The sequence below is a fragment of the Anthonomus grandis genome, chromosome 17 (assembly GCF_022605725.1).
Source record: "Anthonomus grandis grandis chromosome 17, icAntGran1.3, whole genome shotgun sequence".
NCBI lineage: Eukaryota > Metazoa > Arthropoda > Insecta > Coleoptera > Curculionidae > Anthonomus > Anthonomus grandis.
Window position 1 is genome coordinate 18,991,916 of NC_065562.1, and position 26,036 is coordinate 19,017,951.

At 35.7% G+C, this 26,036-nt stretch overlaps 2 protein-coding genes across 4 annotated transcripts; one reads left to right on the forward strand and one right to left on the reverse strand.

Moving 5' to 3' along the window:
* Positions 1 to 166: 166 nt before the first annotated feature.
* On the forward strand, positions 167 to 8,436 carry LOC126746358 (peroxisome proliferator-activated receptor gamma coactivator-related protein 1). Of its 2 annotated transcripts, none has more exons than XM_050454583.1 (10): positions 167 to 619; positions 680 to 816; positions 877 to 976; positions 1,247 to 1,952; positions 2,265 to 2,788; positions 3,432 to 4,168; positions 5,803 to 5,904; positions 5,996 to 6,226; positions 6,315 to 6,460; positions 7,689 to 8,436. In XM_050454583.1, exons 1-10 carry the CDS (start codon positions 560 to 562, stop codon positions 7,793 to 7,795), a joined length of 2,850 nt encoding a protein of 949 aa, XP_050310540.1. In that variant the 5' UTR covers positions 167 to 559; the 3' UTR covers positions 7,796 to 8,436. The 2 variants fall into 2 exon arrangements, with proteins under 2 accessions (XP_050310540.1, XP_050310541.1); XM_050454584.1 differs by having other exon boundaries at positions 5,996 to 6,214.
* A 1,890-nt stretch (positions 8,437 to 10,326) lies between these two features.
* Positions 10,327 to 24,914, reverse strand: LOC126746321 (uncharacterized). Of its 2 annotated transcripts, none has more exons than XM_050454517.1 (7): positions 24,724 to 24,914; positions 21,226 to 22,127; positions 18,093 to 18,342; positions 17,866 to 17,978; positions 17,611 to 17,803; positions 11,573 to 11,847; positions 10,327 to 10,553 (listed from the first exon to the last, which is right to left on the reverse strand). In XM_050454517.1, exons 2-7 carry the CDS (start codon positions 22,120 to 22,122, stop codon positions 10,407 to 10,409), a joined length of 1,875 nt encoding a protein of 624 aa, XP_050310474.1. In that variant the 5' UTR covers positions 22,123 to 22,127; positions 24,724 to 24,914; the 3' UTR covers positions 10,327 to 10,406. The 2 variants fall into 2 exon arrangements, with proteins under 2 accessions (XP_050310474.1, XP_050310473.1); XM_050454516.1 differs by having other exon boundaries at positions 24,498 to 24,914.
* Between the last annotated feature and the right edge of the window lie 1,122 nt (positions 24,915 to 26,036).

The window sequence follows — 26,036 nt, forward strand, 5'->3', positions numbered from 1 at the left end:
ATATTTCAAGAAAAAAAGGCAATTCAAAGAAAATAAATGTGGCAACTATCTAAACTTTACGTCAAAATCCATCAGTATAATGACGCCATCTTTGAAACAAAACGGGTTAACTGTCACAAAATCCAGCGTAGAAACCTGTAATATGTCAAAAAATCTTTGATAGTGGAGGGGGAAGCAACAAATCGTGGTGTTTGGGCCGAGGTAATGTCGTGTCTCACGTGTAAAATTCCTCCTGTTAAAAACAAACCATTACCGTGGTACAATTTAACCCTGCCGGGTTTTTAGTGGTAAACAACACGGTACCGCCCCCAAAGGTGCCCCTCGAGTAAAAAAACCCCGTTAATTCGGTATTCTACACGTGAATCGCGACATAAATCTGTCCTAACCTCGAAAACGTGTCGGCCTAAAGAAATCCCCAATTTTCAATTGAAAATCCTTGTAATTCCTGGTGGTTTTGTGTCAATTCGGTGGTTCGGTTAAGGATCTGTGATCTAACATGTGGATATAACCACCGACAAGTGATCGTTCCCGAAAAATCTGTTACACTCAACTGGACACCATGGACATTGGCCTGTATAGGGAAGATGAACAATTCACGTTCACTTCTTCTGTTTATATGGTAGGACACGCTTTTAATCGGCCAAAAAAACATCCGTCATTTAACACCTAAACGTTGTAGGAATACTGCTCAAGTGATTCCACAAGTTTCACAGCAGATCCAAATGATGACCCTGATGATCTATTTGAAGAGATCAGACCTATGAGACAACCCCCTACAGAATTGTTTGAATGGGAAACTGATAGAACTGAGAGGCAGTAAGTTGTCTTAAACAGTTTAAGGGTCAGGGTGGTTTTCATTGTAGAGGGACTTTTCAGGTTACAGGGTGAAAATGTGGTTTTGCCCTCAATCACCACCGAACTGCCCGGTTTTGTTCAGGAACAAAATTGGGAACCTGTATGGGAGCAAAAAACAAATGTAAGTACTTTAACCTTGAGTGTTTTTTTTTTGGGTATGCTTGAATATTTATTAAGGTCATAAGATTGTGATTTGTTAATTGGTAGTAAGAGTTTTAAAGGGATGGATTAATATGTAAAGTTCCTTCGTAACTTGAGATGATCAATTGCCTGGAATAAAAGCAAAAATTCTTCCAGGCAGTTGAGAATGATTTCTTTAATTGATAGCAAGAGTAGAATAGTTTCCTTCTCGTTTAAGGGAGCTAAAATAAATGAAATATACCCATTTTAGATTAAGCAAGAGTCAAAAGAAATTGGTACCACAGAACAACTGTCAACTTTCCAGCAGGAACCACATATTCTCGAAACATTTAATGATTTTAAATTTCCCTCCTTGAATATTGAGTGCAATATGAAACAGGAAAATGAGAACAAACGGGCATGTAGAAGGGTCAGTTATAGAACCGAGTCTGAGTCATCGGACATCTTAAATGCCAGCTTCAGTAGCTCAGAACTGACGAATTTCGATATAGCCGAGTATGTGTTTGAAGAAGATAAACAAACCAGGAAAAGTATAAAAGTGGAACCACAAGAACCAAAGAGGACCGAGAAGGTTCTAAAAATGGGAATGAAGAAAATCGACTTGAAAGCCCAAAAGTATATTATAGAGGAAACCTCAGAAGACTCTTCGGACCTGAAAGTCCAAAGGACGATTAAAGAGACCATAAAAGAAGAAGACTCAGAATGTGATGTGGACATAGAAACCGTCTCAGAGGAGGAGAGCTCGACAATATTAGAAGCGGGAGACATAAAGGATCTTTTGGAACAATTCGAAGCCACAGAGGTGACTAACATCGAACAAACCAAGTGCCAAAATCTAAGTTTGGATGTGAAAGTGCAAATCAAGTGCGAGCCCACAGTTATCCAGGAAAATGTCGATGAATGTAAGGATGTTAAGGGGAAAAAGGTGAAAGTGGAGAAGAAGTTGGAACAGAAAGGTAAATCATTTATTTAAAAGTTGAATTCTTCCCAGCAGTTGAGGTTAATTTTGATTTAAATGGGAACATTGGGAATCTAAAGGGATCAACTGCCTGGAATAAAAACAGAATTTTTCTAAACATTTGAGGTTCATTCGCTTATTAAGTGGGATTATTAGGCAATTAGGTCATCAACTGCCTGGAATAAATACATATAATTCTTCCAGGCATTTGAGGTTCATTTGCTTCAATAATTGCCTGGACTAAAAATAAAATTCTTCCAGGCTTACAGTAAAATAAGCAATTCTTATAATAAAATGTATACTTCGGCAGTAATCAAACCCAAACCAGCCACAACCAATAACCGAAAACCGACGGTACCAAAACCGCCGCCTTTGGTACAAAAACTAGCCCCGGCGCCACCGGTACCAAAACTGGCGCCGCCCCTTATAGCCGCCCCCGCGGGAAACCGTCAAGTTTTAGCCTCGCTGCCCCAAGATCTGATCAATCGGATCAAGGAATCCTCCTCGGGGAAACGGAAACCGATCACTGTGATACAACCGATCCCCCCAGCCAACGTGAAAAAAAAGGGTAAAAGTGAAAAATCGGAACCGCCTACGCCGCCTCCGGGGGTCAAAGAGGAGGAGGAGGAGGAAGAACCGCCCAAAGTACCGGTCGATTGTGCCACGGTACATTTGGATCACAGTTATTGCAGTACCGCCAAGCAAATTGTTTCGAGTAAAAACCGGAATTCTACAGGATTTAGTGGTGTTAAGGAGGAGGATAAAGGAGGAATTATTAGTAGGCAACCTACGGTGAAAAATGCCGATGGGACTTTGATGGTGTCCCTGTTAAAAGTAAGTAACTTAAATGCTTTCCTTGATTCATTTAAATTATTAAACATTTAAGGAAAACATTAAAATCTATTGTGTTTATGGTACATCAGGTACCCAAAAATTCACCCAGAAAAGAATAGTTTTATTGCAAGGGTTCTTTTAAGCAAGATTAAATTATCTAAATTTGGACATTCTTAGGATTATGGTAATAAATAGTATATGAAGATAAACGGATTTTTCAAGAAGAAGGTCCTTTTTTTATTGTTTGAGGGTGTTTACTGTAATAAGGGATTAAAGTTTATGACAGTACAATGTGTAAGTTGGTTCGAACGATAATGTAGCGGGGTTTTTGCCGAATATCTCCGTTATAGTTAAAAATATGAAAAATTCATAAGAGGTGAAACTTATCCAAAATTTAATTTCCTATAAGAAAGTCTAATCAAGTTTTTTCCTAAAATGCATAGCAAACTAGATATTTTCAAAAAACTAACACTAGAATTTTTTCCAGAGGATCAATTTTGTAGCGTGGTTTTTTGCAAATATCTCCGTTAATATTGAAAATATGAACAAATCATAAGAGTTGAAAATTATCCAGAATTTAATTTCCTATAACAAAGCCCAATAAGCATTTTCGCTAAAACGCATTTTTCCTTCGGTTTCTTAGGCCAACACAATCCGCCAAATCGAACCGCCAACCCTGACAACCATAAAGAACGAAAAAAAGAAACTAAACCTAGAAGAGTACAAAAAGCGCCGCAACGGCATAATGATCCCGAAAACGACACACTCGCAAAACAACAACTCGTGTCACAAACGGCCCGGTCCCGAGGACCCCCATCAGAAAATGCTAAAACACCAGGAAAAACTTCGGAAGATGGCCCAGGAGGTGCTCAATGCCCTCCCGAAAGCCCCCGCCCCAATAAAACAGGAGGAACCGACCACCCCGCGCGACAACATGACGGACATCAAAACGGAACCCCCTAAAGTCCCGGACAATTTGGAACGTAAAGTGTTCGTCAGTTTCGGGGTGAATACCGACATCAAAGTGAAAAAGAACGAGGATCCCCTGGCACCGGTGGTGAAACTGCAAGAGATAAAACCGCTACTGGAACGAGCGAGCGATAAAATCAACGGGAGCAGTCTCATTTCCTCCGTAATCGAAACGATCCCGAAGGTTTTGGAAAAAAATGAGAAGGAAAATGAGGAGAAACCGATTAAAGACGAGGTGCACGGGGAGCACAAACAGGTGGTGTTCCTGGAGAAGGACCGTCCCAGGTGCGAAACCAGGGACGCGGAAACGCAGACGGATATTTCGTTAATCGAGCAGAGGAGACGGGGGAAAACTAGGAAGAGGAGGGTGTCCAGCAGTAGTTCTTCCGATGGTTCGGTGACGTCCCGAAGGTACGTAGGAACTGATTGAGGCGAGGTTTTTCGTCTATATCTTCCTTAATATTGAAAATATCTAAAAGTCCTAAGGGGTGAACATTGTTTGGAAATCAATTTCCTATAAAAAAGTTTAAGGAATTTTTTCTTCATTAAAAGTTAATTCCAAAAAATTGAAATGAGTGTTAGGAATTCAGCTGCAACGTGGCCATTTAAGTAGCAATATCCGCGTTAATATGAAAAATACGAAAAAATCTTAAGAGATGAAAATCATTTAGAATTCAATTTCCTATGAAAAAGTGTAATAAACATTTTTCCAAAAATTTACACAAAAAAAGTTATTTTCGAAAAACTGAAATATAGTCTTGGAATCCGGTTCTAAGGACCATTTATGTAGCAATAACTCCGTTAATATTGAAAATATGAAAAAATCATAAGAGACTAAATTTATTCAGAATTTAATTTTCTAGAAAAAAGTGTTTTAAAAATTTTTCCAAAAATTTACCCAAAAAAAGTTATTTTCGAAAAACTGAAATAGAGTCTCGGAATCCGGTTCCGAGGACCATTTACGTAGCAATAACTCCGTTAATATTGAAAATATAAAAAAAATCATAAGAGACAAAATTTATTCAGAATTTAATTTTCTAGAAAAAAGTGTAATGAACATTTTTCCAAAAATTTACCCAAAAAAAGTTATTTTCGAAAAACTGAAATAGAGTCTCGGAATCCGGTTCCAAGGACCATTTATATAGCAATAACTCCGTTATTATTGAAAATATGAAAAAATCATAAGAGACAAAATTTATTCAGAATTCAGTTTCCTATGAAAAAGTGTGATGAACATTTTTCCAAAAATTTACCCAAAAAAAGTTATTTTCAAAAAACTGAAATCTAGTCTTGGAATCCGGTTCCAAGGACTATTTATATAGCAATAACTCCGTTAATATTGAGAATATGAAAAAATCATAAGAGACAAAATTTATTCAGAATTTAATTTTCTAGAAAAAAGTGTAATGAACATTTTTCCAAAAATTTACACAAAAAAAGTTATTTTCAAAAAACTGAAATAGAGTCTCGGAATCCGGCTCCGAGGACCATTTATGTAGCAATAACTCCGTTAATATTGAAAATATGAGAAAATCATAAGAGACAAAATTTATTCAGAATTTATTTTCTAGAAAAAAGTGTAATGAACATTTTTCCAAAAATTTACCCAAAAAAAGTTATTTTCGAAAAACTGAAATAGAGTCTCGGAATCCGGTTCCGAGGACCATTTAGGTAGCAATAACTCCGTTAATATTGAAAATATGAAAAAATCATAAGAGACAAAATTTATTTAGAATTTAATTTTCTAGAAAAAAGTGTTATGAACATTTTTCCAAAAATTTACCCAAAAAAAGTTATTTTCGAAAAACTGAAATAGAGTCTCGGAATCCGCCTTCAAGGACCATTTAGGTAGCAATAACTCCGTTTATATTGAAAATATGAAAAAATCATAAGAGACAAAATATATTCAGAATTTAATTTTCTACAAAAAAGTCTTATAAATAATCTTCCAGAAATTTACACCAAAAAAGTTATTTTCAAAAAAACTAACATCAAAACCTGAAAAATCCAAAACCAAAAAAAATAATTCCATGATGGCGTTTCAGGAGCAGGAAAACCTCCGGATCTTCGATGAGTTCCAGAAGTTCCACTAGCTCGTACAGCTCCCGTTCCAGCAGCTACAGTTACTCTTCCAGAGCCTCCTCCAGGTAAACCACTCAACCTAATAACCGTTTTTTTGAGGCAGCAGTCATAAAATATTTTCCAACAAAAAAAAAATTAAAAATTCACTTTTTCCAGACTGTCCTACTCCCGATCCAGATCAAGATCCCCCGGGAGCAGACCAAGAAGAAGAAGAAGAAACAGCACCGCTGAACGGGAACATTTGAACGCGGTGGAGGAGCGTCGGATAATTTACGTGGGAAAAATCAAAACCGGCACCACCAAAGACGATTTACGGAGGAAATTCGAGAGATTCGGTACCATCACCAAAGTCAGCCTGCACTTTCGGGATATCGGGTACTCGCACTTGTACGCTTCTTTTTTTTTGTATTGCTTTCATTCGTTGTTATTTGTTGTTTATCAAGGTTCCTTATGTTTGTCTCTCTTTTTCGCACAGGGATAATTACGGGTTCGTCACTTTTAAGTATAAAGAGTCGGCCCATAAGGCTTACGAGCACGGAAACGACGACGAGACGTTTCCGGAGTATAAAATCAGCTTCGGGGGTAGGAGGGAGTTTTGTCAGGCGGCGTACTCGGATTTAGGTGAGTGTTTTTCTAAATAACTCCGTTAGTAATGGAAATACGAACAAATCTTAACTTATGAAAATTATTCAGAATTTAATTTCCTATAAAAAGGTTTTTCCTAAAATGCATACCAAACAAGATATTGTCCAAAAACTAAAACTGGGAGGGCTAATTATGTAGCGAGGATTTTCTTAAATTAATATCTCCGTTCTCTCTCTCTTTTTTTATTTTATTTATAAAGAGAGCAGAGGGAGGAGGAAAGAAGATTTTGTTTAGTTAAGACATGGTCATAAAATATTCCACGTTTCACATAATAAGTCATCATTAGGTCGATATATAGGGTGTTTAATATTAAGTTTGTACTGTGCTGTCCTGAGTTGAATTTAGTACAATTTTTAAAAAATGTACTTCAAAAAAAATCACTAAAATTTCTCAAGTGTTTCAATTTAGATGCAAAAATTGTAATAACTAGAGGAAGCCTCTGTTCTGCCCAATTCTGTTTCTAGTTAAAAATTGTACTAAAAAAAAAACTCTCAGGCAGAGGTCTCGCATCATCAAGAATTTTTCAATTGCTTTAATTTAAATGCAAAAATTTCGATAATTGGAGAAATTGCGAACTTTTTTAGAAGAATTATAACATAGAGAAGTTCTTCTGCATTTATACTGAAAGATTTAGGATTTTTTTTTTGTACAATTTTAATAGAAAACTGAACGAAATATTAAGACTTCAGTATTACTTAAGAATTTCTACTAAAAAAACCCTTGTGCGAGGACAGAGGTCTCGCACCACCACCCTCTTCCTCCTATTACCACAACTTTTGCACAAGACCGTCGTTAGTACAAATGTTTAATTAGTACAGTTCTTAAGAAGAAAATCTCAATTAACAGTACAAAAACCTTTGAACCAATTGTACTAAAAACGCTTACCATTGTTACACTTTTTCTAACCTTAAAGGGACACTTCTCATTTACTCTTTACACGCTTTTTTCTCCTAATATTGTCACTCTCACCCCTGCCCTCTCTTTTTGACAATTAATAACTTAATAGAAAATCTACAGCAAAAAGGACGCTCCTGGGACTCTTAGGAGCCTTATTTTACAGTCTCCTAAACTCAATCATCTGTTTCCAGTGGGTGCTTAACAAATGGGACACACTGTTATATTATAACAGGAAATTATTTATCATTTTTATCGATAATATTGCGGCTAAATACTAATTCTTACCCCCATCCCTTCTCACTTCTAGATAACGTAAGGGACGACGGATACTACCACTCGCAAACCAACGGGGGAGACTCGTACGATCAGCTGCTGCAAGAGGCCCTAGAGAAACTGAAAAAACGCAAAGTTTGACATCGCGTTCATTTAGCTAATTTTCCTTTTTTATATAACTATTATTATTTTTTTATTATTTTTATATTAAGGTTTACTTTTCGCGTTCTTTTGTGATAACCGGCCGATGTATTATATGACGCGGGGTATATATTGTCGAAAAATTGGGCGGAGGAAATACCATGACAAGTATTTTTTTCTGACATAGAATGAGTTTATTTTATTTGTTGTTGTTGTTGTTTTCTTCTTGGGTTTTTACTAATAATTTGCGAAACAGAACGCATACCACCACGCATGCAGGTAACCGTTTCCCTCCTCAACAAACTAATCTTAAGTATGTCTTGTACATTGTGTAATATAAATAATTTTTAATTCTATTATTATATAGTATGACGTATTAAGATACAAATTTAACGCGCTTTTTTTTTCGGTTTCACTTTTTATACTGTATATTTTAAGCCGTTCGTCCCCAGCACAAATTACCAATTGTTCGGACTTTTTTTTTTTATTATGGGGGATCGTCGTGATTTAAAATAGTACTTTATACGCAATGAAGTACCTTTTTCTTATTTTGTTTTCTTTTTTTATACGCGTTGATAAATATTTGTTTCATCAATGCCAAATTTAAATTTGTTTTTAATAAAATGTATAGAAAAACTCGATTTTCTTTCTCTTATTTATTCCCCGTTAAGTGTTAAATTAATGTTTGATTACTTCCAAGCAGTTGAAGCGCGTGTGGTTAGTGAGACTGTTTGGGAATTTTCAATAACACAAATCAAGTGCCTGGAATTATTGTGTTTCTATTACCTACTCATTTGTGTAGAACCAATGAACAAATCTAGAATAATAAAGCAATTATGAACAAATGGTTCTGAATTAAGTAATTTGAAGCTCTACTCAAACAAAATATTAATGGAGACAAATTGAAAATTACCCAAGAAGGATAGTGCATTAAAAATTGGAAGAGAGATTCTTTCAAGAAATTCATTTTGCGCCTGTTTCATCATTTTTTCAACAGGTGCAAAGTTTCAAGAGAAAATTTGTCAATTCCGTGAAACCAAGAGGGGGGAAAGGATTGGAATCTAGAATTACGAGCCCGGAACCCATGAAAAAGGCTAATGATTTCGGTGGAATAAGAACAGATTTATGAACTTACCGTTCGACTGCCTGATGGCATCTTAACAATTGTCGCTCCCGGAGGGGCTTTTGCGAAATACATTTGGCGCAATGCCTAACATATCGGAGGACATCAGCTCTCATTTTTGGCCAATAATAACGACGCTTCAATCGTTCGTATGTCTTCATGACCAGCCAAAGAATGATCATGATTTTCTTCCAAAATCATACGTTCGATCCTTGGGTACTACTTCCTTCCAGAAATCTTCATCATCTCGAAGAGACGGGTAAGAACACTTCACATACTTGTAAAGTAAATTTCCTTCAATTCGCCATTGGGGATAATTAAGAGGATTCTCTACGACCTGATTGAAAACTCTTCGATACCACTTATCTGCAACTTCTGGTTCCTGGTTTACACTTAATTTAGCAATCTCTCTGGTACAGCTCTACTGAGAACATCCGGCACAACATGATCTTGGCACTCAAAATCGAATTGTTGCAACCGTAATACCCATCTGGCAAGCCGTCCAGTTGGTTCCTTCAGCCTATGATGATCTGTTATCACTTCAAAGGAGTATCCCCCCTCTAAGTAGGGTCGTAATTTCTCGCAAGCATAAATAATGGCCAACAGTTCTCTCTCTGTGGTGGAAAAGTTCCTCTCTGCTTTAGACAGAGATCGAGATATGTAACAGATAATATGTTCACCATCATCAAACTCTTGAGATAATGAAGCACCGATCCCATACGCTGAGGCATCAGTCTGAACCAAAAAGAAGGGTTTCGAGAAATCAGGACAAGTAAGTACAGGAGCGGAAACTAACGAATTTTTGATGTTTTAAAACGAATTTTGACATTCTGGGGTCCAGTTCCACTTTTTGTGTTTACAAAGAAGAGCAGTAAGGGGAGAAATAACGGTCGAGAATTGGGGAATAAAGCGCCTGTACCAGGACGCCATACCGATGACATGTCGGATTTCGGTGGTGTTCTTTGGAGTCGGAATGTTCAATACGGCTGTCACCTTATCCGGGTCGACATGAAGTCCATCTTTATCGACAACATATTCTAAATACTTAAGTTCGGATCGACAAAATTTACACTTATCCTGAGAGAGAGAGTTATACCAGCTCTATGGAAAACCTCTAAATGTTGCTGAAAAGTCTTAGAAATACAAATTACGTCATCTAAATAATCAAAGAGATGTGGCTCCAACTCCGCTCCCAATAAGGTATCTACCAATCGCTGCCAAGTTGCAGGGTCATTCGTCCACCCAAATGGCATTCTCTTAAATCGATAAAGTCCCCGACCAAGGACAGAAAAACTAGTTCAACTAAAACATTCAACTCTTTTCACATTCTCAGTAAGCAATTAATTGCCATAAATTTGTCTTTGCTCTTAAAAAAAAGACCCAGGTAGTAATTAAACAAAAAACCGTCAATATTTAATCCAATATATTTAACAAACAAAAATCCTTACATGCGTATAATACCTAACCTAAAACGAACCGTAACACAAATTAAAGCCAATACAGTCTTCGATCGTCCCTCCTCACTTGCAACATGGTCACGTGACGGTAAATCTTCAGGGCCGGACCCAGTTTCAAGTTTAAACTGGACAACACGTCCAGCCTTTTTAATAGTAGCAAGGAACGACCGTCGATTTCCTAAAAGAAAACCCGTTCATTTAATACCAATACAATATATAGACAAAAAATGAAGTATTAAAGAAGGTTACTGATTAATGACAAAATGGGACAGTGTCTTGCTTATAAGAAGTTCTCAGAGTTTTACTTTGGAGTCTACATTAAAACTGCTTTTCTGTTGCTTTGTGAGATCAAAACTGGAGTTTGGCTGCATTATATGGAACCCGCTCTATCAGAATCATGTTGGTCCCCTTGAATCTGTTCAGCGTAGATTTGCTAATTTTTTGGCCTTTAGGCAGGATGGCATATATCCGGTAAGAGGGTTTGATCATCGGCAACTATTGGAACGCTTCAATCTACATCCATTACATCTCAGAAGAATGATCTTCTCTGTAAAATTCCTGCATGGGTTACTGAATGGATTCATTGATAGTCCTGTACTTCTTTCTGGTGTACGTTTCATGGTGCCTAGGCTTAATGCTAGACATCCCCTAACATTCTTTCTGCCAAGGCCTCATACTAACATCCTGTTGAAATCGCCACTATATACAATATGCGCTATATTTAATCGGATCTGTAACAAGTGCGATATAAATTTCTCTCCGGTTCATGTGATTATCGATATCTTGGTGGATCATTACTCTTGGGATTAGGGCCCATGCGTTTAAGTTATAGTTAGTAGCTATATTGCAGTTAATTTAATTTAATTTTGTTGAATATGTGATTATCTTGTTAAACTTTTATAATTGGGTTTTTATATCATATTAATAGTTATTTGTTCTAATTTTTTGGATTACTTAACTTTTGAGAATGTTACTTTATTTTACTCTTTTTCTTTTCTTTTTATTATTTTAGGTTTGTTTGTGTGTGTTTTTTTTAACTATATTTTTCATTGTTGCAACTGTTATTGGGCAAGTTGCCTGTTGGAAATAAAGGCTTATTATTATTATAAGCGAACTTATTGTGAAAGAACCCTATTAAAAAAAAATTACAATTATACTAATCTAATAACTTTAAACGCGGATACAAAGTTGACTCACTTGTTCCTTAAAGACCTTCGCGTCCTCCGGAAAGTACCTTGCGAAGTACTGATAAACCTCGTCGGCGGTCCAATGGGTCGCGTCGGGGATCGCAGGATCGATTTCCTCGCTTTCCGAGTACTTTACGCTGTTCGAATCCGAGTTCTGATCGCGATCGGAGGATTCGTAGTGGCGTTTCCTCTTGGGGCTTTCCGGTGGCGTGGGACTCGCCGGCGTGGTCGAGTCGTACGGCGAGGAACGTCCCGAGTTCGACTGTGACGAGATTTCTTTGTCCACTAAGAAATAAATTATTATATAATAAATATGGAGTTTTTTTAATAAGATAATGAATTCTTAAATTACAGAGAGGCATTTTGATTAAACGTAACTATTTAAATTGCCTGGAATTTCTGTTTTTCTTCCAGGCAGTTGAAAAGTCATTCTTTAACTGCCTCTTTTGTTCCTTTCAGGCACAGTCTAGTTAATATAATGTGAATCAAAAAATGTTCTATATAGGTAAGAAACACATTAAAATATTATTGTTAAGTAGACAAAAGAGCCTAAGGCCTATATAGAGAGGGATGATTATAAATTAGGGAAAGATTCATCAACAATTTATTTAACAGTGAGCCTTGTAAGTCATTTTGTTCAAAATTTAACATAAATGGCAAAAATATTCCGGGAATATAATTTAGAGGAAATCCCACCATTTTGGGACCACCTCAGAAATATTTAATCTATCAGAAGAGGGAACCTTCGTGATACATTGCTGGAATTTACCAGGAACGTCTGTAAAATTAGGGAAAACAATAAAAAAATGTAAATACTTTAAATTGGTTTATGGTGTTTTCCTGTGAATTTTTCTGGAATTACTTGGACTGGAAAATGTTGTCTGAAAAAAATCAAAAAATTTAATTATTTCATACTTCCGGGCATTTTGAGCAACAAAAATCCCTAATAGTCAAAAAATTATTGACTCCTTGGATTCTGTTTAGGCTCTATTGAAAAATTGGTAAAATCTCTCTAATTGTGGTCGAGAAATTGGAATTTCAAGTACAGGAGTGCCTGTAGGAACCAAAATCATTTATCACTAATCTAACAGTAAATATATAGGTTCCTTAGAGTCAAAATAAAGGAATTATTGACTTTCAGGATTTTTTGAAGCCTTTTTTAGGATTTTCTGAAGAAAACATTGGAATCCTTATAATAGGAGTCGAGAAATTGGAATTTCAAGTACAGGAGTGCCTGTAGGAACCAAAATCATTTATCACTAATCTAACAGTAAATATATAGGTTCCTTAGAGTCAAAATAAAGGAATTATTGACTTTCAGGATTCTTTGAAGCCTTTTTAGGATTTTCTGAAGAAAACATTGGAATCCTTATAATAGGAGTCGAGAAATTGGAATTTCAAGTACAGGACTGCCTGTAAGAACCAACAGTAAATCTAGAGGTTCTTAATGGTCAAAATAAAGAAATTATTGGCTCTCAGGATTCTTTGAAGCCTTTTTTAGGATCTTCTAAAGAAAACATTAAAATCCCTATAATAGGGGGTCAAGAAATTGGAATTTCAAGTACACGAGTGCCTGTAAGAACCAAAATCATTTATCACTTATGTGAGAGTAAATATATAGGTTCCTTATAGTCAAAAATAAAGAATTATTGACTCTCAGATTTCTTTGAGGCCTTTTTTAGGATCTTCTGAAGAAAACATTGAAATCCTTACAATAGGAGTCGAGAAATTGGAATTTCAAGTACAGGAGTGCCTGTAAGAACCAAAATCCTTTATCACTTATGCAACAGTTAATATATAGGTTCCTTATAGTCAAAATAAAGGAATTATTGACTCTCAGGATTCTTTAAGCCTTTTTTAGGATCTTGTGAAGAAAACATTGAAATTCATTTAATAAGAGTCGATAAATTGGAATTTCAAGTACACAAGTGCCTGTAAGAATCAAAATCATTTATCATTTATGGAACAGTAAATATATAGGTTCCTAATAGTAAAAATTAAGGAATTATTGGCTCTCAGGATTCTTTGAAGCCTTTTTTAGGATCTTCTAAAGAAAACATTAAAATCCCTATAATAGGGGGTCAAGAAATTGGAATTTCAAGTACAGGAGTGCCTGTAAGAACCAAAATCCTTTATCACTTATGCAACAGTTAATATATAGGTTCCTTATAGTCAAAATAAAGGAATTATTGACTCTCAGGATTCTTTAAGCCTTTTTTAGGATCTTGTGAAGAAAACATTGAAATTCATTTAATAAGAGTCGAGAAATTGGAATTTCAAGTACACGAGTGCCTGTAAGAACCAAAATCATTTATCACTTATGTGAGAGTAAATATATAGGTTCCTTATAGTCAAAAATAAAGAATTATTGACTCTCAGATTTCTTTGAGGCCTTTTTTAGGATCTTCTGAAGAAAACATTGAAATCCTTACAATAGGAGTCGAGAAATTGGAATTTCAAGTACAGGAGTGCCTGTAAGAACCAAAATCCTTTATCACTTATGCAACAGTTAATATATAGGTTCCTTATAGTCAAAATAAAGGAATTATTGACTCTCAGGATTCTTTAAGCCTTTTTTAGGATCTTGTGAAGAAAACATTGAAATTCATTTAATAAGAGTCGAGAAATTGGAATTTCAAGTACACAAGTGCCTGTAAGAATCAAAATCATTTATCATTTATGGAACAGTAAATATATAGGTTCCTAATAGTAAAAATTAAGGAATTATTGGCTCTCAGGATTCTTTGAAGCCTTTTTTAGGATCTTCTAAAGAAAACATTAAAATCCCTATAATAGGGGGTCAAGAAATTGGAATTTCAAGTACAGGAGTGCCTGTAAGAACCAAAATCCTTTATCACTTATGCAACAGTTAATATATAGGTTCCTTATAGTCAAAATAAAGGAATTATTGACTCTCAGGATTCTTTAAGCCTTTTTTAGGATCTTGTGAAGAAAACATTGAAATTCATTTAATAAGAGTCGAGAAATTGGAATTTCAAGTACACGAGTGCCTGTAAGAACCAAAATCATTTATCACTTATGTGAGAGTAAATATATAGGTTCCTTATAGTCAAAAATAAAGAATTATTGACTCTCAGATTTCTTTGAGGCCTTTTTTAGGATCTTCTGAAGAAAACATTGAAATCCTTACAATAGGAGTCGAGAAATTGGAATTTCAAGTACAGGAGTGCCTGTAAGAACCAAAATCCTTTATCACTTATGCAACAGTTAATATATAGGTTCCTTATAGTCAAAATAAAGGAATTATTGACTCTCAGGATTCTTTAAGCCTTTTTTAGGATCTTGTGAAGAAAACATTGAAATTCATTTAATAAGAGTCGAGAAATTGGAATTTCAAGTACACAAGTGCCTGTAAGAATCAAAATCATTTATCATTTATGGAACAGTAAATATATAGGTTCCTAATAGTAAAAATTAAGGAATTATTGGCTCTCAGGATTCTTTGAAGCCTTTTTTAGGATCTTCTAAAGAAAACATTAAAATCCCTATAATAGGGGGTCAAGAAATTGGAATTTCAAGTACAGGAGTGCCTGTAAGAACCAAAATCCTTTATCACTTATGCAACAGTTAATATATAGGTTCCTTATAGTCAAAATAAAGGAATTATTGACTCTCAGGATTCTTTAAGCCTTTTTTAGGATCTTGTGAAGAAAACATTGAAATTCATTTAATAAGAGTCGAGAAATTGGAATTTCAAGTACACAAGTGCCTGTAAGAATCAAAATCATTTATCACTTATGGACATTATATTTAAGTTTTGATTTGTGTGCATTCCCAAGAATTTTGTAGTGTCAATTAGTTCAATGATCTCACCCGGTCCTGTAACTTTGCAGAGCAGATAAATTGTGTTTTATCTTGATGATGTATTGATTCTGCAAAATATGCCAAGTCTGTATCGTTCATTTTCTACTTCCAAAACAAGGTCTTTAGGTGGAAAAGAATGAGTGTTCTTCAACTGCCTGGAAGTAATAAAACATTTATTCCAGGCAGTTGAACCCAGTTACGGATTTATGACGATAAATTGCCATAAATCCGTAACTGGCTTGATTATGCTAGCAATTGGACGTGTCCTTGCATTGGCAAATTAAATCTGAAATTATTTCCTTTTTTTTTCAATTTTCTGAACTTCCAAGTAGTTCTAGGGCTACTTTCTCAACCACATCCTTTCAACTGCCTGGAAGTAGTCAAATCTTTATGCACTGGAAGTTGATTCCTTTAACTTTAAGGCAGTAAAAAAGTAATTCCTACAATCTTGGAAAGATTCACTTATTTAATTGAATCGGTGAGTTCGAAAACCGTACAAGTCCAAAATTTGACATTTGTAAGTAAGATAGCCATTTTGTTTAAGAAAAGAAAAATTGAGAATTGAGAAAAACCGTACGTGTCCATGTCGTACGGTTTTTCATCTCAACAACAAAATAGTGGCCAGTTTTCACGCACAGCATTCACTGCGTGTGTATGTTTATCATAAAAAATAGCGTTTTATTAACAATTTAAAGTAAAATTATGTCATCCAGTGATAATGAAGAAGTTAGTGAAACTAGTAGTACCAGCAGAAAAAGGAATGTTGATAGTTGGAAATATAATGCAATAAAAACAGCACGTTTGCAAGGTCAGGCATGTGTTTTTAAGACTGTAGGCCCTGCGTGTAGGGAAATTAATAAGTTTAACACTTTGACTAGCAGCAATTCAGAAGAACGCATTATACGTATATCGTTTGATAACCTAGTGGACTTTTATTTTTATTTATATATTTTTTTTTTTGAACAAATAACTATTTTTGTATAGGAATTGGGGTTAGTATATATGATTAGTTTTTTTTAGCGCATAATAGTGTACACTTAATGTACTTATAATGCGCTTACACCCGAAGTACTACTAGTCAGGGATAAGTCAGGCTAGTAAATTTTAGCAACAAGTTAGGTTTAAATCATAATAGCTATTTTATTTTTACTGAGGAAGAAAGAAAAAGTGTGTTAACTAATCTACTCACCCATACGACAAAAAATGAACAAGAAAGAAAATCAAACTTTTCGTACTTTCGTCTTAAAAGGCTCAAATAGAATTGATTCCCTTAACTTTTAGACAGTAAAAACGTAATTCCTAAATTCTTGGAAAGATTCACTTATTTAATTCTTGAAAATTAGCGTTATCTTCCAGGCAATTGGGGCCAGAGTGATCGTGTTTTAAATCAATTAACGCCATTTCTTCTCGCCTCGTCGTTTTTTTTTTTTTACCACTTTAAGGCAACTAATAAAGTCCTTTGTCTCTTTTAGACTATTAAGCCTGATATTTATTCATTCAGACATTTGACCTCATTCCCTTTAAAAACAAAAAAAGATACAATGTCATTAGTCAATTGACTTATTTCTTCCAGGCAATTGAGGCCTGTTCCAGGCAACTCAAAGTCCATTTTTTACCTTTCAACATGTAATTCCTCGCTAACAATAGATACATTAAGAAAATTCGCTTTTCTGTGAAAATTGCTATTGTACCTACTTGTTTTCTTTTAGGTACTATCCAGTCAAATTCGGAGTTCATTGCTATACAATTATTGTCCAAACCTGAGCAGATAAGGTGTTATATTGCTTATGACCTAAGCTACTAATCCCTTTTTAGTCAGTCAATCTTTTATATTAAAAAAAAATGAATTATCTATATCTTATTATCACACATAACTAGAAGACTTTGAATTGAAATACCTGGAGAAAAAATGTAAATATTCTTCCAGGCAGTCGAAGGCTTTCTATGAGCCTGTTAGGTAAACTTAATAACCTGAAAGACTTGTATGATGCATAATATGAATACTTCAATATCTTCCATGTATATGAATATTTCAAATCCTAGAAGGTATTGAAATACTCTTCGACAACTAACTCTGTATGAGTCTGTTCGACTTGGAAGAAATTGACATCTGTTTATTGTAATTTAGAAAAGTTGTCTTATTATTAGCAATTTCCTCTTAGACAATGTCTAATAAGCAAGAGAACAACAATTAAAATCCATAAATGTCAATAACCCACTTACCATTCTCATCGCTCAACTTGATCTCGTGCCCTATCGATTCCCCGATATGAATATCCTTGGGTTTCATCTTGTCGGTCACTTGACAATTGAAGCACAACCACCGTTGGCCATTTTTTATTTTCTCAGTTACCCGGGGCTGATGACAACCCGGATGGTAACCGTCCGCGCACACCGAACACACTATCAAATTTCCCTAGAACAGAATGAAAGTTTTTTTTTGTTTGGGTTGATCGTTTTTAAATAAGGCGGACTCACTGCATCAGAAGTCTCATAACATACGACGCAAGTCTTACAGTGGGGACATTGCCAAGTGTTATCCGGGTACATGCGGAGCATCATGTCGTCACCGTTAAGGCAACCAAAGTGTGCTAAAAAGATTGTCTATATCGTCAACAGCATTCACACACTCTCTGTATCTCTCTATCTCTATATCTATTAACACACATGAAATTAACTCCTCAGACAACAAGGTACTCACTCACCTTTATTGCTACATTCCCTGCAAGAGACCATCCGATCGTTGGGACCTTTTCTGCTTTGTGTGTGACAAACGGAACATACTCCCCCGTGGTCTCTGCTGCCCGAGGAGGTTCTAGAGCTCGGCCTGGAGTCGTCGTCTCTTTTATTGAAGCTTAATTGTTTCTCGATGGTGGCCCTGTTAAGAGAACCAGCGGGTCTTCCCCTTTTCTTGGGGATATTGTTGTCCGAAGGGTCAAACACTTTTTTGGCCTTCTACAATTTAAGTGTGTCAATTGTAAACGGGAAAATAAGGCTATTCAAAGGGTAAATTTTAGGGTGTAAGAAGCTGTATTTAAGGCCCATATTGATATGGGGTCAATGGGCAATAAAGCCTCCCGATTAAGGATTTATGCCATAAAAGGGGTTTTATTGATCGGAACACTCACCAGTTTGTATTTGGCCATAGTGATTTATTTAACGCGCTTTGTTTTGTTAAAATAATTATTAGAAAAAGGAAATAATGTATTAATGTCAAAAATGACAATTGGGCTACGCATGCATAGAAACAAAACAAAGAAGCGGACCAATCGGAGGCGAGCAAACAGGACCACGTGACCGTCCTAGTTACAAGTCGAATCGGACCAATCGCGAGTTAAGGACGTCATGGCGGGAAATTTTGAAAAGTTTGTTATTAAATCATATTTTTATTGGTTTCGTTTGAATTCCGTGCGAAATTTTAGCATATTTATTATAAGTCGGCTTGAAAGTTTACAACAGAGACGGTTTTTAGGTTAATTCCTAGAATATATGCGAATTAAGAGAGGAAGTAAGATGTTTAAGCTTAACACCGTTGCCAGATTTTCCTTTTAGCTTAATAATACCTTACAATTGTACCGAAAGTAGTACAATTTTTTTTTCTATTTGATATTAATTTTAAAATTAATTGTATAGGAAGATTAATATAATCGTCTAAGTACAAGTTTTTGATTAATTGTACTAAATCCTAGAAGCCTATGCACCGTCATACAATTTTTCTGAAAGTAGTACAAAGTTAAGTACAATATTTTTAAAATTTTTAGTACAATTTAAAGAAAGAAGTAGGAGGGCTTTTTCGGCTAGGAAATGATTAAGGAATTTTGTACCACTTAAAGAATTGTACTAAAAACACCTTGTGCGTGGTCAGAGGCCTCGCACCAGCACGCAATTTTTCAGTTCACGTAATTCATGCTTTTAAATTAAGGCACTAAGGGTTTTTTAGTACAATTTTAAGGAGATTGGGTAAGAAATAGTACAACATATTTCAAAAAAAATAATTGTACTACTTAAAAATTTGTACTAAAAACACCTTGTGCGTGGCCAGAGGCCTCGCACCACCACGCAATTTTTTCAGTTCACATAATTGTTGCTTTTAAATTAAGACACTAAGGGTTTTTTAGTACAATTTTAGCGAAATTGGACAAAAGATAGTACAACATATTTTAGAAAGAAACAAGTTGTATTATTTAAAGATTTGTACTAAAAAGACCTTGTGCGTGGCCAGAGGCCTCGCACCACCACGCAATTTCTTCAGTTCACGTAATTCATGTTTTTAAATTAAGGCACTAAGGGTTTTTTAGTACAATTTAAGCGAAATTGGACAAAAGATAGTACAACATATTTTATTAAAAACAAGTTGTACTATTTAAAAATTTGTACTAAAAACGCCTTGTGCGTGGCCAGAGGCCTCGCACCACCACGTAATTTCTTCAGTTCACGTAATTGTTGCTTTTAAATTAAGACACTAATGAATTTTTTAGTACAATTTTAGCGAAATTGGACAAAAGATAGTACAAATTTTTTTAGAAAAAAACAAGTTGTACTAATTAAAAATTTGTACTAAAAACACCTTGTGCGTGGCCAGAGGCCTCGCACCACCACGCAATTTCTTCAGTTCGCATAATTCTTGCCTTTAAATTAAGACACTGGGGAATTTTTAGTACAATTTTAACGAAATTGGGTAAAAAAATAGTACAACATATTTCAGAAAAAATAATTGTACTATTTAAAAATTTGTACTAAAAACACCTTGTGCGTGGCCAGAGGCCTCGCACCAGCACGCAATTTTTCAGTTCACGTAATTCATGCTTTTAAATTAAGGCACTAAGGGTTTTTTAGTACAATTTAAGCGAAATTGGACAAAAGACAGTACAACATATTTTAGCAAAAACAAGTTGTACTACTTAAATAATTGTACTAAAAACACCTTGTGCGTGGCCAGAGGCCTCGCACCACCACGCAATTTCTTCAGTTCACATAATTCTTGCCTTTAAATTAAGACACTAAGGACTTTTTAGTACAATTTTAAGGAAATTGGGTCAAGGATAGTACAACATTTTAGAAAGAAACAAGTTGTACTAATTAAAAATTTGTACTAAAAACACCTTGTGCGTGGCCAGAGGCCTCGCACCACCACGCAATTTCTTCAGTTCACATAATTGTTGCTTTTAAATTAAGGCATTAAGAGTTTTTTAGTACAATTTTAAGGAAATTGGGTAAGATATAGTACAACATATTTCAGAAAAAATAATTGTACTATTTAAAAATTTGTACTAAGAACATTTTGTGTGTGGCCAAAGGCTTACATTTCGCTCTGTGCTTCCAATTATCGCAATTTTGCATATTTAAATGTAGACAGTTTAAGAATTATTAGGACCACGCATAAGTAGGTACAATATATAGTACAATTTTATTTTTTTTAAATGGGCATAAAATTATAGTACAATAGAAAATGTACAAACAAATTTTGAACTACTAAAATCAAATTGTCTCATGACCAGTACTATAATAAGAAAAAATCCATTGTTGCCAGATGTACAGGTACTGAGATACAGCCGCTATACCTCACTTATTTGCCCACCCTGTACTATTTTCAGTACAATTTTATTCAACAAATGATTGAACACGGTACGTTTGAAAATATGTACTAAAGACTTTTTGTGTGTGGCCAAAGGTCTTCTGTTCTTCCTATTATCGAAATTATTTTATGTTTAAGTCCACGTATTAGTACAATAATATCAAAAATATTTGTACAATATAAAAATTCCAAGTACCAAGTGGTGGTCTTTTATTGAGGAGGAAGAAGGTGATAGGACCGTAAATACGACTTCGACGACTTACCTTACGTCTACCGCCGTACCGTAAATTCCCGCTAGCGGCAGACTCGCCGGAATCTCCCGCGCCCTGCCGCTGCTGCTGCAGCTGCTGTCGCCGACGGTGCTCGAGCAGCATTTTCTCCTGTTGCACCTTCGCGATCATCCGTTTCTTCGGTTTGACGAGGGCCCCGCACGGCGGCGATTCCTCCCGCTCCGTTTGCACGCTTATCGCGTGTCCGCTACCCTCGCCCCGGAAATGCCGATACTCGTTTAATTCCGCCTCGTACTCGCCCCCCGCCGACCGTGAGGTCTGCGAGGTGCTCGAGGTGATCATTTTACGTTCGGGCTCTTTGGGGGTCCAGGTGCGTTTGCCGTCCGCGCAGCACGGCCCTAACAGGAAATTCCCGTTTTCCAGTTTCAACAGGTTGCCCCGCTCCACCTCTTTGATCAGCAGGATCGCGATGTAGTTACGCGTGTAACGGACGCTATCTTTCGAGAGGATGTTCTCGATGATCTCTCTGGGTGGGACCCCGATTTCTAAATAGTCGGGCTCCTCGACCACCAGTTCGCCAAAGACGTTCGTCAACAGTTCCATGAAGTTTTTGCTGACGGCCAGTTTACTGGCCGCGATGCTGTTCGCATTGTTCGCCGGCGAGTGCTGATTGTTATCCAAACGGTTACGCATTTGCGCCCATTTTTTCGCCGCGTTCCTGTAGCTGATGTTGCCCTTGTATTCGACCTTGAGGACCACGTTATGGGCCACGCACCACTCCAGATCGGATTTCGCTTCCGCTGAATTGATGTGGAAACGACGAAAGAGATAGTTGCATATGCGGGTGATGTCCGGGCGGGCTTTACGTTTTCTTAATTGGTCGATCGCTTCCAGGATACGTTCCCGGTTACGGGTCGACGGAGAATTCATCGTTTCTGGAAGTTATTTAATATTAAAGAACGTCACTGTCAACAGTGTCAAATTTTTTGACATTGACAGTTCTGACTGATGACTGACAGTCGATAATACAACCCATACTAGACAAACATGCATAATGCATAGAAATTTAACCAATCAGAAACGCTGATTTTTAAGGTGTCATCCTTCGTATTTTGAACCGCCATTTAAAAAAATTAAAATTATAATCTCGAGCACGAACTTAATAAATAAACACCTGCCAATTCAAGGAAAAGTAAATGACCGCTACTAGATGGCCGCCATTTTGCGTGATGTTGCGTCCTTTCGATGTTGGTCACTCTGACACATTTCAGTTGTGCCAATTGTAGGGAAACAAAACAATATGGGGAGTTAAGTTTACAAAAACAAAATAAGTACATTTAGTTAAGAATTTAAGATAGTTGCGTTAAATTTGAGATTTTTCTTATACTTAAAGAATTTCATTAAAATGTATGAAAGAAAAAAATCCTCACCTAAAATGAGACAAAGTTTCAATTAACTTGGGATAGATGCATGCGCTTTAAAATAGTTGTTTTAATATTCCGATAAACTTGAATCTACATAGTAAAAATAAACAGCTATACATATTATTCTATGATAAACAACACTAACAGACAATTCACAATAATTCGGTTTTGAGAAACAGTGAAACAAATACGTTTAAATAAGGATGCTAATACATTATCCACGTATTAAATAAGGAAGAACCTACCCGAGCCTGTCGTTTACAAATCGCCAAAAACTAGACAATCCGCTATACTCACAATTGAGGATGTTATTTATTTAGAATCTCAATGACGGTTTAAAAACAATGTCAATGAAAAGAATTAATTTAGTTACAGTCAAAGTCTCTTTTGCGTCTATGCTATGCACTATACAAGTTTGTCTGGGATGGCCTTAAGACAGGGTTTTGAGGTTATGTGTTTAATTAGTCGCTTCTCATAAATGTCAAAGTCAAATTTTAATAATTCAGAAGCGTCTATAAAAGTAACTCTTATAATATAAAATTGAATTATAGTGATGTTAAAAAAAATTTAGGTTATATTGTATTTGGGGCTATTAGGCCGCTTTAATCTACATCTACATTAACATAATTATTGGGCAAGTTGCCTGTTAAAAATAAAAGATATAAATACATACAGGATTTGTTGTTCGAAACTGGCAACACTGTGTAAAGTTAGCTGCACTTTATAAATGTCACTGTCAACAGTGTCAAATTTGTTCACTTTGGCAGTTCTGACAGATAAACGATATCAGACAGCTGTCGAATAAAAAAATAAAACTCTTGTTGTAATATAAAATTTAACTACATATATTCATAAAATTTGATTTTTTTTACGTCTATAAATTGCTTAAAAAAAGTCTTCAATAATCCTTTCTTCGAAAAAGTACCAGAAAAAAGTTCCCAAAAAGCCTTCCTCAAAAAATTGAACGGAAAATGCCCATAATTCTGGTTTTTATTTTTTTTCTCGGAAACTATTCGTCGAAGAAAAAGTTTGTTAAAGCAAAAGTTGTTTGGAATATTAATCTGCATCAGATGCAATACAAAAATCATTTTTAGGTCCAACAGTTTTCCGGAAAATTGAGAAAAACCTTTTAGGAGTTTTTATTCATTTGCTCGAAAATTAATGGGAATATGGGATTTCTCATCAAAAATAGAACAAATCATATAGAATAACATTTAGTGGTAAAATTACAAAATAAATAAGTTATGGGCAATATATGAAAATTTGAAATATTGATTTCTTTTTCCTTTATTGATGATTTTTTTTTAATGATAAAACATCTGTCAAGTATAAAAAATATAAAATGTAATTATAATGATATGAAATTAAAAGACACTAGTGAATTTGAGGTTATATTGTATATAGGATTTGTTACTTAAAACCGACAACACTGTGTTCAGTTAGTCGCACGTAATGAGTGTCACTGTCAACAGTGTCATTTTTTTTTACATTTAAGAGCTGTCAAAAATTATATTCAAGAATATATATATATAGGACTCCTCTGTACAATATTCTCAGAATGTAGTCACTTATTAGGACCTTAGACACCTGTCAATAAATTTCAATAAAATTTGTTTACTACTGTAACGAATGACGTCATGCAAGTTTATTAGACTGCTGGGCCTGCAGAGGCATTAGGTTTGTAACTTTACCACAATAATAAAGCGGCTTAAGTGCCGCTGAGTAACCGACCGGACGATAATAAAGATTAAATTAAAAAAAAAAAGAAAAACCGAAGAAAAAAAACACGCAGCCGGAGAGCGTCGAACTGACGACGCGTTGCGCCGAGCGCTACTTTTATTACTATTATTCGGGAGGAACTTAATCTTATCGGAAACTTGCCTGTGCACTTTTTTTTCTCGTTTTCGGTGAATCACCCCCTTTATGCAAGCCGTGAATTTATGCTAAACTAACCGGGTAAAACGGCCGCGTAAATTGCAGCCAAAACTAATGAAAAAGTGTTGTTGCACCGCACGCCACTACAACCGCCGCCACCACCACCGACCGAAATGACGGAGAAGAGGCGCGCAGAAAGGGTATCCGACAGGCGGCACGCGTTCTATTTTACCTGCTTAAAACTGTTAATCCCCCTTGAAACTGCACAAATATGGGACCAAATGTAATGAGAAACGGGTGCGGATTATTCGGGATAGTTTTTACACGCGTCCGTCACATAAATACAACGGAAAACATGAATTTAGGAAGCGGTTTTTTTCACGCACTACGACACCGACTGACCGAACGAACGACCCAAGATTTACTTACTACGGAAAGGAGCGAGCGAGCGAGAAAACACGCCACACAACGACGGATCTGGTTTTCGACACGGCGTTGTCGCATTTACCACAAAATCGACAATCCAACTAATTTCACATACAAATTAAGAATATTATGCCTATTTATATTTACAATTTTTGACAGCTGTCTTATTAACACTGACTGTCACAAATTTGACATTGACACCGTTGACAGTGACATGTAACATTGACTTATAACACGGTATTGCCAGTTTTAAGCAACACATCTAATATATAACAATCATTAATTCATACGCGTCCTTTAAATCTATACCGCTATAATTCACGTTTATATAATAGGAGTTTTATTTTTAATATTTGACCGAAGTCTCATTATTGTCTGTCAATGTCAATCAATGTGACAGTGATGACATTGACAGTCCATGACAGTGACATTTCATTTGAACCACAGTGTTGCCTGTTTTATGCAACAAATCTTTTATACAACATAACCTCAAATTCACACGCTTTTTTAATATTATATCAATGTATGTAATTCAATTTTATTATATTATAAGAATTTTATATTCAGTATTTGACAAATGTCTTATCATCCCTTGTCATTTGTCCAATTTGACATTTATGACAAGCGGCTAACTGAACACATAACCTCAAACTCCTGCGAAAGAAATTGCCACATTTTTCTACAATTATTTAGAAATATTTTATTTGTTATAATAAGAGAAAACCGAACGGCAACGCGTCAACGTCGCAAAAACTGACTGCGAACGGCGACAAAAGGATGCGGGCCGCTCCTGCGCCGTTACTCCGCCGACAGACCCTGAAATTTTTCGGGGGAGAGCAAGAACCGCAGAACACAAAAGCGCACAACGCTCGTTTGTTTTATTCTTTTTTTTTTGAATTTTCTTTTATTATTTTCCGGTTATAACCTGGATTAAGTTTAACTTGGGCGTAAAAAGGTGTATATCGGCAATGCGCATTGTTATGTAAACACAAACAAACAAACAAACGACGCGTTATCAATGAATCCGGTGGCCTTGGAACCCGGCTGAGATCATCCGCATTACGCTCGCAGATGCTACTTTACGTTAATAAGTTATATAGCTCTTTTCATACTTATAGT